This window comes from Protopterus annectens, chromosome 3.part0 (genome assembly GCF_019279795.1).
Source record: "Protopterus annectens isolate FY-2018-M chromosome 3.part0, PAN1.0, whole genome shotgun sequence".
NCBI classification, from domain to species: domain Eukaryota; kingdom Metazoa; phylum Chordata; order Ceratodontiformes; family Protopteridae; genus Protopterus; species Protopterus annectens.
Window position 1 is genome coordinate 879,058,510 of NC_056731.1, and position 15,329 is coordinate 879,073,838.

Genomic DNA, 15,329 nt, shown 5'->3' on the forward strand with positions numbered 1-15,329 from the left:
AACAGAACTCCACCACTGATTCTGCCCTACAGATTCCTTTTTTTAAACATTGTCTTTATCCCTTCCACTGCTTGCTGATCATCAGTCCTCCAAGATCAATCAATCCATTATTTCCCTGTAGGGCAAGAGCTGATTATGGAGGTCATCATTCAGGTAGCCATTAAGGTTTTTTTTTTGGTGAAGGCATTAACCCAATTCCTTGTTGGGTGATGCCTCTGTGAGTGACTACACTATGCCCTCCCCCTGCATGTCAGTGCTCCCACCTAAACGATAATTTAGAGCTACTATCAGCAGCTTGGGAGGCCAAGTCCATGTCTCTGGATACTGATGGTTTCACCTGCAAGACTCTGCTTACATATGCCAAAACAGCCACTAGACCACTACTTCCTCATCCTAGGGTAGGTAAGCTGGTGTTTGCCACTCCTTCCTACCCCTATACTGCCGGTCTCTTTCAGTGCTCCAATTGCTAACTGAACTTGTGTCATCTGGGTTGTACTCGGGACTTTCTTCCTGCATGTCACAGAGCTTGAGTGACCTACAGATTCTTTTGCGGTAACTGAATGTTATCACAGTCCCCACAGCTGTAATTATTAACCTCTTCTACTCTCTCTCTCTCTCTGTGTTGCTGATACACTGAGAAATTATTAAATGAAAATATGTTACAAGTTAAAAAAAAAAAAAAAAAAGACTGTTAGAACTATTTACAGACGATGCACACAGAATTATGGATGCAGACATACATGCTTGACAATTAAAATCTGATTATATTGTACTACTGTTTTCATCTAGTAAGCAAAAATTCCTTAATCAGGGATCACTCAAATCAAGTTTCATTCACACCTAGAGGTCATGGTGATTCAACATAAGCCACAGAGAATAAAGATACCTAAAAAAAGCACTAAAACAGTCTTTTTAAAACATTAGTTCAGACTTTTAATGCAATCAATATGATGCAACCTGTACCCAAACTTGGAATCAATGCAAGTGTACAATGCTGCTTTGTGAAAATCCTGATACAAATGTTAACCTGAACAGCAACACAGAACTACACTTACTTCAGGGAGTTGAGTTTTGCTTCAAAACCTTCTGTAATTTTTTTTGCCTCATCTCTCCATTTACTTGTTGCTTTCTGCTGAGCCATAAGTAGACGCCGCAGTTCTTCAACAGAGCTCTGGTTACTATTTTCTATTTCTCTAAGTCGTGCTTCAAGACCATGCTCCTTCAAAGAATGCTCATGTTCCATTGTAGTTACCTGCTTAAGAGAAATGTAGACATAAACAAGACTAATGCTCACTTCGTACAGCATGTATTTCTTCCACTCTTTACATAAAAGCTTTTCAGCACAGGCCTTCTGGCCAAAGCATATAAATCAAAAATGTGAGTATGTTTGGGTCTACACCATCTCATCACAATACAAGCTACCAAATATCATTCAACAAAAATATCACATCAACCTTACAAGCTGATGAACCACAGCACATTAACTGCATGGAAACATCACTGAGCTGTAGAATAACCAAAAGCTGGTGTTTGATGCACACTGGGAATTGTGAAAAGGAGCAAAATGTGTCTGGAATTATGCCTTGTGCTGTGCAGTGGAATTATTTGCACAAGCCATTTAAGACCCCTTCAAAAAGTACATCGGTTTTGCTCTGTTCCAGCTTATGAGTACTACATGTATTTTGTATCTGCCTATAAGACTTCCAATTTTCCAATGTCACATCCTGATAATGTCCTAGGTGTACAGAATCCCAATGATCAATCAAAAGTTCAAAGGCAATAACAGAGGATGGTGTTGCTTCAGTTTAAATCTTTCCATGGGTTATATCCTTGAAGCGTGAAGAATGGCAAAAGTGGTACCACTACACAAAAGTGGTTACATGACAGACCCCACAAATTATTCATCTTAAAAGTATTGTCTGTAAAGTTATGGATGGACTGCACAACTGTTGAGCTGATAAACAATGGCACAGATGACATACAAACCTTGGAGCAAACCAATTTGGATTTGCAAGAAGTCAGTTGTACCTACTAAATCTAATCAATTTCTTGAAAACAGTCAATGAAGCCCTGTAGGAGGGACTGACGGTGCATTTTGCTTACCCTAATCTCTGTAAAGCTTGTGTCACTGTTCCACACACTGGATTAATAGGTAAATGCTCCAAACTTCACATAAACCCATATGCAATCTGCTGGATAGTCAAGACTGCTGTCTGACTGAACCTACAGTATTAAGGTAGGGGGTATCTTCTATAGCCAGAGAGAAGATAGTAGTGGGGCTTCACAGGGCTGTCTCCTAGACCACTTCTGTTCAGCTTCTACTTCTCAGAAGTTAAAACAAAGTGACTGTGGATCACCAAGGTTGCTGCCAAATCCAAACATGTGCAACTCTCAAATCTTCCTTGGACACTCACTCACCATTTTTCTGGTACGCCACTCAAAATCAGTACAATTAATAAAGACTTGGGAACCTATGTTGATAACAATCTTTCTTTTGAACAGCATTTCTTGGTTGTGGTTATAAAGTCCTACTTTGCTCAGCTGATCTTGGTCCCTTTACACTCTTCTCTTATTAGACCCATTATTGAATACAATATTTCTTTTGAAATGTGCTTCACAAACCTCAATGGCCCAACTTAAGGACCCCAAGGGCTTCTGAACAAAAAAGATTTATGGACTGCACAATCTAAACTACCCAGAACGACTAAAAATCTTATACCTCTATTTTGTCTAATATAGATTTCTAAGGGGTGATCTCTCTCTCTAGCCTTCTGAACACTGAAAGTCCCTAAACTTTTTGGCCATCTCAACCTTTGCAGAATGAATAATCTGTCTAGCACTTGTATCAAAGACCTTGACTTTCACTACAAGATCAAGAACACCAATTGGTGTGACAGATTTATAACCCAGAGCATTCCCAGCTTCTGAAATAAACTCCAGCTACGCATTAAACTTGGTATCTCTCTAACTACTTTCAAAACTGGACTCAACGACTGGATGCTTGACTGCATATAATTGTCTGGGGTATGTGGAAATGATCTTCATATCTGGGGTAACCAATATACCCTAAATACAAAGGGGTGTCATGGCAAAGCTTCTTGAAGGCCCTCCAACTGTAATCTAGTATGAACCTATGAACTAATTAACTGGCATAATACTATATGAACAGTGCTGGAGACAATTAATGTTGGGATAGCACTTGTTCTTTTAATAGAAAGTACATAAGTAAGATGTCACGGTGTGAGAAAAAAATGAAAGGGCTGCTAGCCGTTTTATCTTTATCTTAAATTCAACAGAAATCCAGGAATTCTCTGGCAAGATTCTATCCTGACCTCTGAAACTAAAACCATTATAGATGGCAAAGGTGAAAACTAACATCCTTTAGACTTTGCATTTGAAAAGTTCATATTTATGGCATTTTTAAATGTAATTAAAAAAAAAAACATACGCTGCATCAGTTTCAGTGAACACTCATCAGTGGATTTCCGTAGAATATCAAACACAGCACTGTAAGGAGAACTTCCAAGACAGCTACAGACTGATCAACAACTTAACTTCAGCTCCCAGTGTGTGAAAACAGAAATGAGAAATGGGAGCCACTAAAACTGCATTTCTGGGTAAAATTCAGTTACTGGCTAGTAAGTATACTACCTGGATGCCAGCAAACAAGAAACTTGACAACCCGAAAGAAAATCAACCCAAAAAGGTTAAGAGAAAATAATAGCTGGGAAGAATCCTGCAGCTGTTCAAGCCGAAAGCAGTTTAAACTTCAGCTTTTGCACAAAATATGTCTTCCAGCAATTTAGAGGAAAAAAATAAATCAAATGTACTCAGATGTGATTAAAATAAATGAAACAATGAAAGAGTATAGCAATTCAAATAACAAAAGGCTGGGAAAATATAAAAGAAGCTTTAACTAGAACTGATAAAACTGCAAAAAAATCAGAAGGTGCAGAGAGAGAATAAGACTTTTCAAAAACTGTTTTAAAAAGAGTAGAGTTGGAAGACAGAGCACAAAGAGAAAACCAGAGATTTTCTGCCGTACAAGAAAAAAACTGGAAGGAACAGACTGTATTAATTTTAAGAAAGCAGAAATGAGCAACTGGACTGGTGTTACACAGCAAGATTTGTTAACTGAAATAGCACATGAAGTGTATGCTCCAAACCTGGCCATGAGAAAGCAGCCAAGACCTATATTAGCAAAGGTGCAGTCATACTAGCATAAAGAGTTGAACTTGACAAAACTGTGGAAGAAAGGAAATGTATTAGAAATTTTAGCCAGCAGCGTGTTTGTGGGAAATGATTATTCTCTGTACACTAGGCAGAAGAGAACATTTATCTCAGTAATTGGGGAATGTCGAGAGGCATGTGTGAGATTCAAACTGCTGTATCTAGCTGTTTTCAGAATATTTTTTTTCCTGGAGGATAAAAGATATTTTTGGATGCAGAACAGGCTAAAGAGGAAATCAAGTTTATCCAACAAAAAAGTAAGCCAGCAAGTAGATTCTATTACTTGTTCTTCTGACAAAACTCAGAGAGAGACTTTGTCAGTGAAAACTTTTCCATTGTTCTGAAGGAAAATCCTTGAGAGACAAAAAAAGCACTTAAGTTCGCTGAAAGAATCAGGAGTACCTTGGACTTGAACCAGAGTCTGTTTCTCAGAGATGAAGATGATCTGGAAGATCAGCAATACTGAATTTAGTGAATAAGTGGGAGACTACAAAGCATCAACCATATTTGTGAGATATGGCTTTTCAAGAAAAAATAGCTGAGAAAGGCTGGAATTTTGTTGACTTACTTAAACTTGTGGGTGAACTGTAAAGCATATACCCCACTTTATTTCATTAATGCCTTAGAAGGACACTAAAGGGAAAGAGGAAGTAAGTGTAAGTAAAGCAAAGTACAGTTGTGTACACTTACCATAAATGTAGATGTTCGAGTGTATTCACTGTTGCAGTCATTACATTTGGGTAATCCGCTGGGAGGTTGCCCTCAGTCGGCCTGAATTCCAAAGTGTTGGGTCCTGCGTCGGTTGCTGTCTTCTCTTCCATGACGTCAGGTCATCACGGGTATGAAACATGTAGCCGATGCCATTTTCTTTAGTTTTTCTTGCCCACAAAAAGGTAGCAATATTACATATATATATATATATATATATATATATATATATATATATATATATATCCATAAACATGCATCAATATAAACTTTACCTTCATCTACAAGCAAATACACCACATAGGTTGTAGAAGATAGAGAAGGAAAGATAAACTGTATAATGACAGGGGGGATGGCGGGAGGGTAACCTGGACTGCAACAGTGAATACACTCGAACATCTACATTTATGGTAAGTGTACACAACTGTACTATGTTCTTCGTGTTTCACTGTTGCAGTCATTACATTTGGGTAGAATCCCAAAGCTATGGTTGGGAGGCTGGAGCTAAACAGCATTAGGTGCGGCTATAAGGCCCTGCAGCACCGCAGTGGCAAAGCCTGCCCTGGACTTAGAGTAGAGAGGCAAATGGTAATGCTTTGTAAAGGTGTGAACAGAACTCAAGTAGCAGCCTCTAGAATGTCTTTGGTTGGTACTCCTCTGAGAAAGGCTGCTGAAGTAGCTGCAGCTCTGGTGGAATGAGACCTAATGCCCTTGGGCACAGGTTTACCATGGTATGAGTAGCAGAAACGGATGCAGTGGCTTATCCCCTTTGAAATTGCCTTTCCTTCTGATCCTGCAGCATATGACACTAGTAATTGCTCAGTTTTTCTTAGAGCTTTTGTCCTGCTCAAGTAGAATCTTAGCTATCTGTGTACATCCAAGGAATGTAGAATTCTCTCTCCCTTTGTTCTGCGGATTTGGATAAAACGTTGGCAGATGGATTGTTTGGTTAAGACCCACACTGGAAACCACCTTAGGCATAAAAGTAGGATTTGTCCTCAGAGACACACTATCTGGGTAAAATATGATAAAAGGCTCTACAGCCATGAGGGCCTGTAGCTCTGAAACCCTTCTTGCTGAAGTAATTGCTAGTAGCAGGGCTGTCTTCCATGATAAGAACTTTATATCAGCGCTAGTGGCTGGTTCAAATGGAGGCAGGGTGAGCTTTTCTAACACATAATTGAGGTCCCATGCAGGTAATGGTGATCTTCTAGGAGGCCTTAGGTTTTTGGCTCCTCTAAGATACTGCTTTAGTAAGGGATGACAAAAGATCGGTGGCTCTGTATTGTAATGAGCCGAAATGGCAAAGGCATGGATTTTGATTGATGAGAAAGACAGGCCTTTGTCAAGCATCTCAGTTAAGTATTGTAATATCTGAGGAATATGTGGTTCTGCTGTATCAGTTTCCTTGTGCTTGATTTCCAAGCACAAAATCTCTTCCATTTGTCAGCATAAGATTTTCTAGTACTAGGCCTTCAGACTTCCAAAATCACATTAATCACAGCTTTACTGAGAGGTGTCGTTGGTATGATTACATGATTACCCATGCTGCCAGGTTCAGAGTCTGTACTTGATTGTGCAGGATCTGATTGTTTTGCTGGGACAGTAGTTGTGGTCTTTGAGGCAAGGTCCAGGCTGGGTATTGAGACAAGTTCCTTAGGATTGAGAACCAGTATTGGCGGGGCCAGTCCGGAGCAATTAATATCATCTTTGGCTTCTCTTTTCTGACTTTTAGGAGGACCTTGGGTAGAAGAGGCAGAGGAGGAAAGGCATAAACTGACAGGTTTTTCCAACTGAAAGATAGGGCATCCACTTTCCATGCTTGTCTGTGATAAGTCCTTGTGCAGAATCTTTTCAGTTGATAATGTTGAGGAGAGGCAAACAGATCTATGTCTGGGCTCCCCCATTTCTCTGTTATCATGCTGAATACTTGTGGATTTAGTTTCCACTCGTGAGGATCCATAAGGTTTCTGCTTAAATCATCTGCCAGAGTGTTCTGTTTTCCTGGCAGGAATTGAGCTTGAAGATTTATCTGTAAGGTCAAAGCGGTGTCCCACAGTGCCATGGCTAATCTGCAAAGGGTTTATGAGTGTGTGCCCCCTTGCTTGTTTATATACCACATGACTGTGGTGTTGTCCGTCTTTATCAGTAGTTGTCCTGGATGAAGTAAGTCCTTGAATGCTGTTAGGGCATTTTGAACAGCTAGCATCTCTTTCTGGTTGATATGTAGATGCATTTGATTTGGTGCTCATATGCCCTGAATGCATCTTCCTGCCATGTGGGCCCCCCAGGCATAATCTGTTGCGTCTGTTAAGGTTTGGCTGGCAGGGGGTAGAGTGAAGGGCCGTCCCATGTTTTGGTGACAGGCCTTTGCCCACCATAGAAACTCCTGTTGCAGGCAGGGGATGAGAGGAATCATTGTTTCCAGACTGTGTGAATGCTGACTCCATAAACTTTTTAGGTACCATTGAAGTTTCCTCATATGCAGTCTTGCATATGGAATTAGTAGGATGCAGGATGCCATGAAGCCCAGAGCCTGCAGAATTTGTCTTGCAGAAGACTGGGTCTTTGTTGCCATCAGTTTGAAGTAAGTAGTCAGTTGCCTTTGTTTGTTTGGCGTGAGGTAAGCCATCTGGGCAGTTGTATGCAAGCTTGCACCCAGGAATGTTATCTTTTGAGAGGGCACCAGTTGTGATTTCTTTTCGTTTATTGTGTACCCTAGGCATGCTAGAAGCCTTTTCATAAATGCCAGGTGTCATAGAAGAGTGTCCTTGTTCTCTGCTTGAATGAGACAGTCGTCCAAGTAAGGATATATTTGAATACTTGTCTGCAAAATGCAATTACTGGTGCCAGGCACTTTGTAAAGACCCTGGGCGCAGTAGATAAGCCAAAGGGCAGTGCAGAGAATTGGTAATGCATTAAGCCAGCCTTGAATCTGAGGTATCTTCCGCATGACTGTCTTATTGGGACATGCAGGTATGCCTCTTTTAAGTCTAAAGTCACCAGCCAAGCATTCTTGCCCAGCATGGGCAGAAGCTGTTGCAAAGTGAGCATTTTGAATTTTGGAATGTCCAGGTATGTGTTCAAAATCGATAAATCCAGTATTGGCCGCCAGGCCTTGTCCTTTCTGGGTACCAAGAACAGTCTTGAGTAAAAACCTTGTCCTTTTTCCTGTTCTGGTACTTTCTGAACGGCCCCCATGTCCATGAGGGACGTAACCTGTTTCTGTGCCTCTGCCCATTGTTTTTTTGGCAGGTCTGGCCAACCATTTGTCACTGGCAGAGTGTGGAAATGGAATCTGTATCCCTGTGATATGATGTTCAGTACCCACTTGTCCTGGGTTAACTGACAATTTTGAGCAAAAGTGCTAATTTTCCCCCTATGGGTGCTGCCAAAAGATAAGTGCTTGGTGTAGGCAGAGGGAAGTCATTGGGATTGCTTTCTGTAGGTTTGCGCTTTATCTCCTCCAGATTTGGAGGTGGATGCGCCCCACTGCTTTGACCTGTATGAGTCTTGAGCTTGGTACCTGGAACTCTTAGGGCATCTGGATTTGCCCCTTTGAGCTCTGTTTGACACAGGAAAGGACCAATTTTTTGTAGGCCAGTGTCTACTGAATCTAGGTGGCTGCACTTGTAAAAAATCTTTAACAGTTTGCATAGACTTAGCTTTGTCTTCCATTTTCTTTAAAACCTCTTCTGCCTTAATACCAAACAGAGAGTCATGCTGTAAAGGTGCATCTAGTAATTTAGCTTTAACATGATCAGGCAAATTTTGTTCCTTTAACCAGGCATGCCTCCTAATCACAGATCCAGTAACTGCGGCCCTGCAGGAGGCCTCTAAAGAATCAAAACCACATTGCAAAGTGGGCTTTCCAACTTGTTCAGCTGCATGCAGTAATTCCTTATTTTCTGCACATTCTGAAATCAACATCATTTTCTGTTTCAGCAATTCTATAACATGTTGTTGGTACTTAAGCATATGAAATTGACATTTTAAGGCCCTGACTGCCAAGGTTGCAGATGTATAAACCTTTTTTCCCCATCTGTCCAGCGCCCTGGAATCTCCATCGGAGGGGGTAGGGTTTTTTTTGCTGTTGGGGCCTTAACTCTCTTAGGACCCTGTGAAATAGTCTCAGGATCAGCAGCAGGGTTTCTAAATAAAAATTTATGAGAGTCAGGGACCCTGTAATATCTGTTAGGCTTACTGGGAGCCGGAGGCAAAGATTCAGGGGTCAGGCTGGGCTCTGAAAAAACATCATCCACAATGTCTAACACAGGGGGAATGGCCAAAGGCTTGTCCTGAGGGAGAAGGAGGAAATCCCTGAGCCTCTTTTTTGATTCTGAGAAGTCTTGACTCTTCCAGTGAAAATGCTCCCTCAAAGTATGCAAGGTTTCTCCAAATGAATAATCCTCAGGAGGAGATGCAGATGGAATAGACTCCTCAGCATCAGAATCCTCATAGGGAGGTAAAGATAATTCCTGATCAGAAGAGGAATCAGAAGAAATAGAAACCTGATCTGAAGATTCAGTCAGTGTCTTGCCTAGGCCTCTTATCTGGAGGGGGATGGGTACACCTGATCAAGGTAATAAGGTCTTCAGCCATTTTGATCATCTGTTTTTAGGCATAGAGGCCTGTGCACGTGGCTCAGGCATTGTTTTTTTAGTTTTAGAAGGTGTCTTTGCCTTTGGTTTTGCAGCTTTCGTCGGTTTGATGTAAAAATGTTGAGGTCTGAATACACCCTCAGAAGCCGGTGCCTGCTCAGCGGCTCCGGACCCATCTGAGAGAGATACATCCGTCGGTCCAATACCTTGAGTATCTTGTGGCATGCCTGACTCCACATGGGTGTCGGTGGAAGCCTGCGACTCGAAGGTAGCGGGTATCAGGGGCTGCGAAAGCACCTCACTGAGTACCGGCGACTGGCTTAGGAGAAGCTTTGTCGTCGGTTTTGGATCATGACTGCCTTTCTCTGTCCTTTTCTTTGCATTTTTTGCTATCTGACATCTCTGGGTAGTTAAATCCGTTGCCAAAATACTTAGATGCAAAAATATACAGATGCTTAATAGTGCGTTGGTTAAATCTAGCACAAAACTGACAGCCAGGCACGTTGTGGTCAGGGCCTAGGCAAGGAATACAGTATAAATGGAAATCCTTATGCGGTATTTGCTTCCCACAAGTAATACAATTATTAACTTTTTCTGACATTGGTAAAAAGCAAGAAAAAGGTTTCCCCAATGATGTACTTAGCTTTATTGAAGACTTCGGTTCTGAAACTCAAACGCGAATATTTCAGTAGTTTGCCGACCGGCACTTGCTAAATGCTTCTGCTTCGGGCACTGCGCGGCAAGAAAAACTAAAGAAAATGGCGTCGGCTGCATGTTTTATACCCCTGACGACCTGACGTCATGGAAGAGAAGAAGCAACCGACGCAGGACCCAAGACTTTGGAATTCAGGCCGACTGAGGGCAACCTGCCAGCGGATTACCCAAATGTAATGACTGCAACAGTAAAACACGAAGAACATCATTTGCTTTTATCAGAATTGGTATAAAACATTTCATGATATATAAACTGCATGTTATACTGTAAAGCAGTTTTGTATATGGTACAGTCAGGGTATTTTAAATGTGGAGAGGTCTTTTCATCAACTGTTGCAATATGTAAAAGATATTAAAGTAAAAAGTGCTTTTTCTGAGTTCTAAGAAATACTGGCTTTACACTATAACAAGATAAGAAAGGCTGGTTAGAAGCAAGTATAAGGCAATATAATGGTGTGATCTTTGGCTGCTTGAGGCGGGTTGTAAAAGTGCACTGATTATATTACATATAGAATTAAGATAATAATTTCCCTTGCTTTTACAAGGGTGGATGTTCTTGATTACTGTCATTGATTTAAACTAAATTTTTTTCTAAGCAAATAGGCTTGAAAAATAAGCCAAAATGATAAAAGGAATGAAAATTGCTAAGTTTATTGCATCTGCAAATATATCAGCTTGTTGTTTTCCCTTCAACGCAACAAAAATCATTCATGACCACTTAAAGTACTGCTGCTCATGCTAGGAGTTTAAATAAAAATCTGCACTCCTGGAAGCACTCCTCACCCTGGAGAAAGCAGACATGTGCAGTCATGGAAACATGGTTCAGAACCATGAAGAGCACTTCTGCTATCAAAGGCTACAATGTCTTTCATACATTTCGACCCCCCTCAGCTCAGGATAAAACAAAGGAAGGAGGAGTGTCAGTGTTCATAAAGGACAAGTACACCACTAGACTGGTTCAACAACATGAGTTACTTAAGCTGCTCTATGCACAAGTTGTAACCCCTATCATACTGATGATAACATGAGTCTGGAAAAGCACACCTCCTACCTAAACGTCCTGGAACTCTTACCATTCAGCCTAACACCATACTTATGGGTGACTTCAAACAATCCTCCATAAGTCAGGAGACTTATATGACCCAAAATTCACTTGCTTACGGGTTTTTGGATTTCATCAATGCAAACACCCTGGAGCAACTAGTTAGCTTGCCAACTAGAGGTACAAATATCCTAGACCTGGTACTCACGAACATGGGGGTTGGGGGTGCTGCTCCCACCCATGCATTAACTTCTCCCTGGTAAGATCTGACTATAAAATGATCACCTTTAGTATTAAAACTAACCTAGAACTCCCATCAAATTTCAAACCTGTTAAGAACTTTGCTAAGGCCAATTAACTCAAACTAAGTGACAGCTTATTAAATTTCCAAGCCATTCCGAACCAGGATGACTCTGAGGCTTACTCTGTGCTGTGCACAAAAGCACTGTACAACCACATTTATAGCTGCACAGAGGAGGCAGTATCTGTCAAGAGTCACACCTATGATTACTGGCAAAAATAAAGGAAAATATACTCTCCAAAGCCAAGAAGGAACAGACAGCTGGAAAAAGTCTGCCAAAGCAAACTATGAGGCAAAGATTGCTTCCTCGGTGAAAGATAACTGTAAGACTTTTTTTTAGTAATGTTTGTAACCTCAGGGGAAATGCTCAGCAATGTGCACAGTTCATCATGAATAGCAACACTTACACTCAGCCTAAAACTATAGCAAAGCTGCTGGCCGATAAGTTCATTTGAAACTTCAACACTCCATCACCTCCTACCACACCTAAAAAAATACCCACAACCATCCTCCTACTGGTCTTAGAGAGGGAACAGGTCCTTACAGTGCTTGCTAAAGCCAAAAACACAGCCTCCATGGGTCACAACATTCCAAGACGCTTCTTAAATGACTTAAAAAATAATAATCTATCAGGGCCACTAGAAACCCTCTTTAACCATAGGCTCTGGACAGGCTTTGTCCCAGAGGAATGGAGGACTGCAACACTTGTCCCTCTGCACAAGAGGGTCCCATCAACTGACCCAAGGTACTACAGACCCTTAAGTTTGACCAGTCTTATCTACAAGGGCATGGAGAGAATTATCATGGCCCTGATCAATAATGATACAGGAAATCTCGAAACACTAGACCACTCCAAACCTGGCTTTGTCAAAGGGAGGTCTTATCTAGTCAATCTGGTGGATTTCAAGAAAGTCACCAGGGCCACGGATGAGGATAAAACGATACACACTGCCTTTCTGGACCTGGACAAAACTTTCAACACAATCACCTACCTAGGAATTATAGATAAACTTACTGCATTAGGCATAAACCCCTACATCATCAGGTGGACAGCAAACTGGCTCACTGACAGGACAAATGCTGTCCAGATAGGCAAATCCACTTCCGATAAGCCTGTTACTAGTGGTGTCCACAGGGATCAGTATTGGGACCCCTCTTGTTTGGTATATACTTCTCTGAAGTGAAGGGCACTTTTGGAGGCCTCTGGTTCACCAAGTTCGCTGAAGACTGTAAGCTGGCAGCAATCATCAAATCGCCAAACAATGTTAACATCCTATAAATAGGCCTAAAAATGACAAACAACTGGTGCCAAAAAAGAAGTTATGTCTTACCATAATGTTCCATCTGTGTTGTTGATCTTCACTAATCCTTGACAGTGGGTTTGGTTCCAAACCTTGGAACTGACTCGGCCATATCTTCCAGCTCGCGCTCTCCAAACTCTCGAGCCAGGCACTACCCATAATGCTCCTCACAGAGATTACCTCAGATCGAGTTTGCCAAATAAATAGTACATAGAACAAACAATTTATGGTTCACTATAGAGAGTATAGAGAAGGAGGCCATACATGTATGAGCCCTTTATTGAGAAACTAGCTTAGGGCTAATCCGATATACTAAGAGCCTCAGGATGGGGGAAGGTGGGTGGGGATGTCAAGGAGTGGTGAAGATCAACAACACAGATGGAACGCTATGTTAAGACATAACTTCTTTATCTGATGTTGCTAATCTTCACCCAATCCATGACAGTGGAACAGATTCTCCAGCTACTTTAGCCTTTGGAGGTCTCATGGAAGAATATTCCTAAGCACCATAGAGCCAAAGAATGCTTGACCCCTCGAGACCTGATATAATTTGTAATGAGTGTTAAAGGTATGATGAGAAGAGAAGACCATGTTGTCTGCTGCACAGATGTCGTCTACAGAAGCTCTCGCTTGAAAAACTGCTGATGTTGCCACAGCTCTTGTTGAATGGGCTTGAACTGGTTTGGGAAGTTGAAGTCCTTGAGAATAACAGATACATGTGATGCAGTCTCTAAGCCATTTAGCTAAAGTAACCTTAGCAACCTGATTGCCCATATGGAAGGAAGAGAATGCTACAAATAACTGATCCGATTTTCTAAATTCCTTAGTTCCGTGAAGATAAAAATGTAGTTGTCTGTGCACATCTAGTAAATGAAAGGCAGATTCCCCTTTGTTAGAACAATTAGGGAAAAAAGACTAGTAATTGTAGTGACTGATTAATGTTGGATTCGGAGACTCCTTTTTATACAAAGGATGGCTTTGTTCTCTGTGCAACTTTATCTTTATGAAAAAATGAGGTAGGGTGATTTGCATGATAGGGCCTGCAACTCTAGCCACCAAAATTAATGTCTTCCAGGATAAATACTTCAAATCACAAGATGCTGATGGTTCAAAGGGAGTCTTGGTAAGAGCTTGAAGAACAGTATTTCAATCCCATGAGGGGGCTGATTCTTTAAATGGGGGTTTTAGTAGCAAAGAGTCTCTTCAAGAAAGCTTTACAAAGCTTGTGAGACGTTAAAGGAAAGTCATTCCAGCCTGAATGGAAATTTGAAATCACTGCCAGATGAACTTTTACCATAAATGCAGAGGAACCAGATTGAAAAAGTGTGTTTAGAAAGTCCAGAACTTCATGAATGGGACTGGCATAAGGGTCCAGTCCTTTATTCAAGGCCCATCTGGTAAATATTTCCCATTTGCCTTGATACAGTTTTCTAGCAGAAGGTTTGTGATGAACAATAAGAAGACGTTGGACAGGGGAAGACAGGAAAGGATGCATGGCAATCATGGGAATTGGAGAAGCCACTCAGTGAGCCTGAGATGTTGGAGACTGGGATGAACCCTGCCCTCTGGGTGAATTAGCAGATCTGGAACTGGGTCCAAAATCCATGGTTTCCATATTAGATGAGGCCAGAGGAAGGGAAACCAAACTTGTCGAGGCCAGATGGGGGCAATGAGGATTACTGAATTCTCCGTCCTTTTGGCTTTCTTTAGGAATTGTGATATAAGAGGAGTTGGGGGAAAGGCATTTAACAAACTGGGAGGCCAAACGTGGAGAAGAGCATCTCTGGGTGACACCCCCGGAGGGGGGATTAGGGCAAAGTAACGTCTAATCTTCTTGTTCAGGGGAGAAGCAAAGAGGTCACAACAAGGTTGGCCCCAATGGTTCAGAGACCACTCATGAGGCATAAGAATAGTTCTGCTTAATTTGTCTGCTATCACATTGGAACTTCCTGGAATGTGCATTGCTATCAGAAAGCGGTTGGAAGAAATCGCCCATAGCCAAACTCTGAATGCTTCTCGACATAGTGGATAAGATTTGGTCCCCCCTTGTTTGCTGATATACCAGACTACTGACATGTCTGTCTAAATTGCTACTGTCCCTAGAGGAAGTGCATATTGGAATGCTTGCAATGCTAACAGCACTGCCCTCATTTCCAGAACACTGATGTGCAAATTGGCCTCTAATTGGGACCATGTGCCTTGGACGGTCTTTCCCAGGTAATGACCCCCCCCCCCCCACCTGGGGAAGCATCCGTGGTCACTATGGCTTGGGGTTGAGGCAGGATGAATGGCCGGCCCAAGAGAATCTGGTCAGAGTGAAGCCACCATCTGAGGTCTTGTTTGCATTGGTTGGTAATCAAGACCAGATGAAACATTGGTTGGTGTATCAGAGACCATTGGGTTGCTAGTAACTACTGCAGTATTCTCATATG

At 41.6% G+C, this 15,329-nt stretch overlaps 1 protein-coding gene across 1 annotated transcript in view; it reads right to left on the reverse strand.

The window, feature by feature from the left end:
• The window catches only part of SCLT1 (sodium channel and clathrin linker 1), a 780,532-nt gene that overhangs the window by 285,993 nt on the left and 479,210 nt on the right, over positions 1 to 15,329 (reverse strand). The window contains exon 12 of the mRNA XM_044065718.1: positions 1,056 to 1,252. Within this exon, the coding sequence (XP_043921653.1) occupies positions 1,056 to 1,252 (197 nt within the window). The remainder of the gene's footprint in view (positions 1 to 1,055; positions 1,253 to 15,329) is intronic.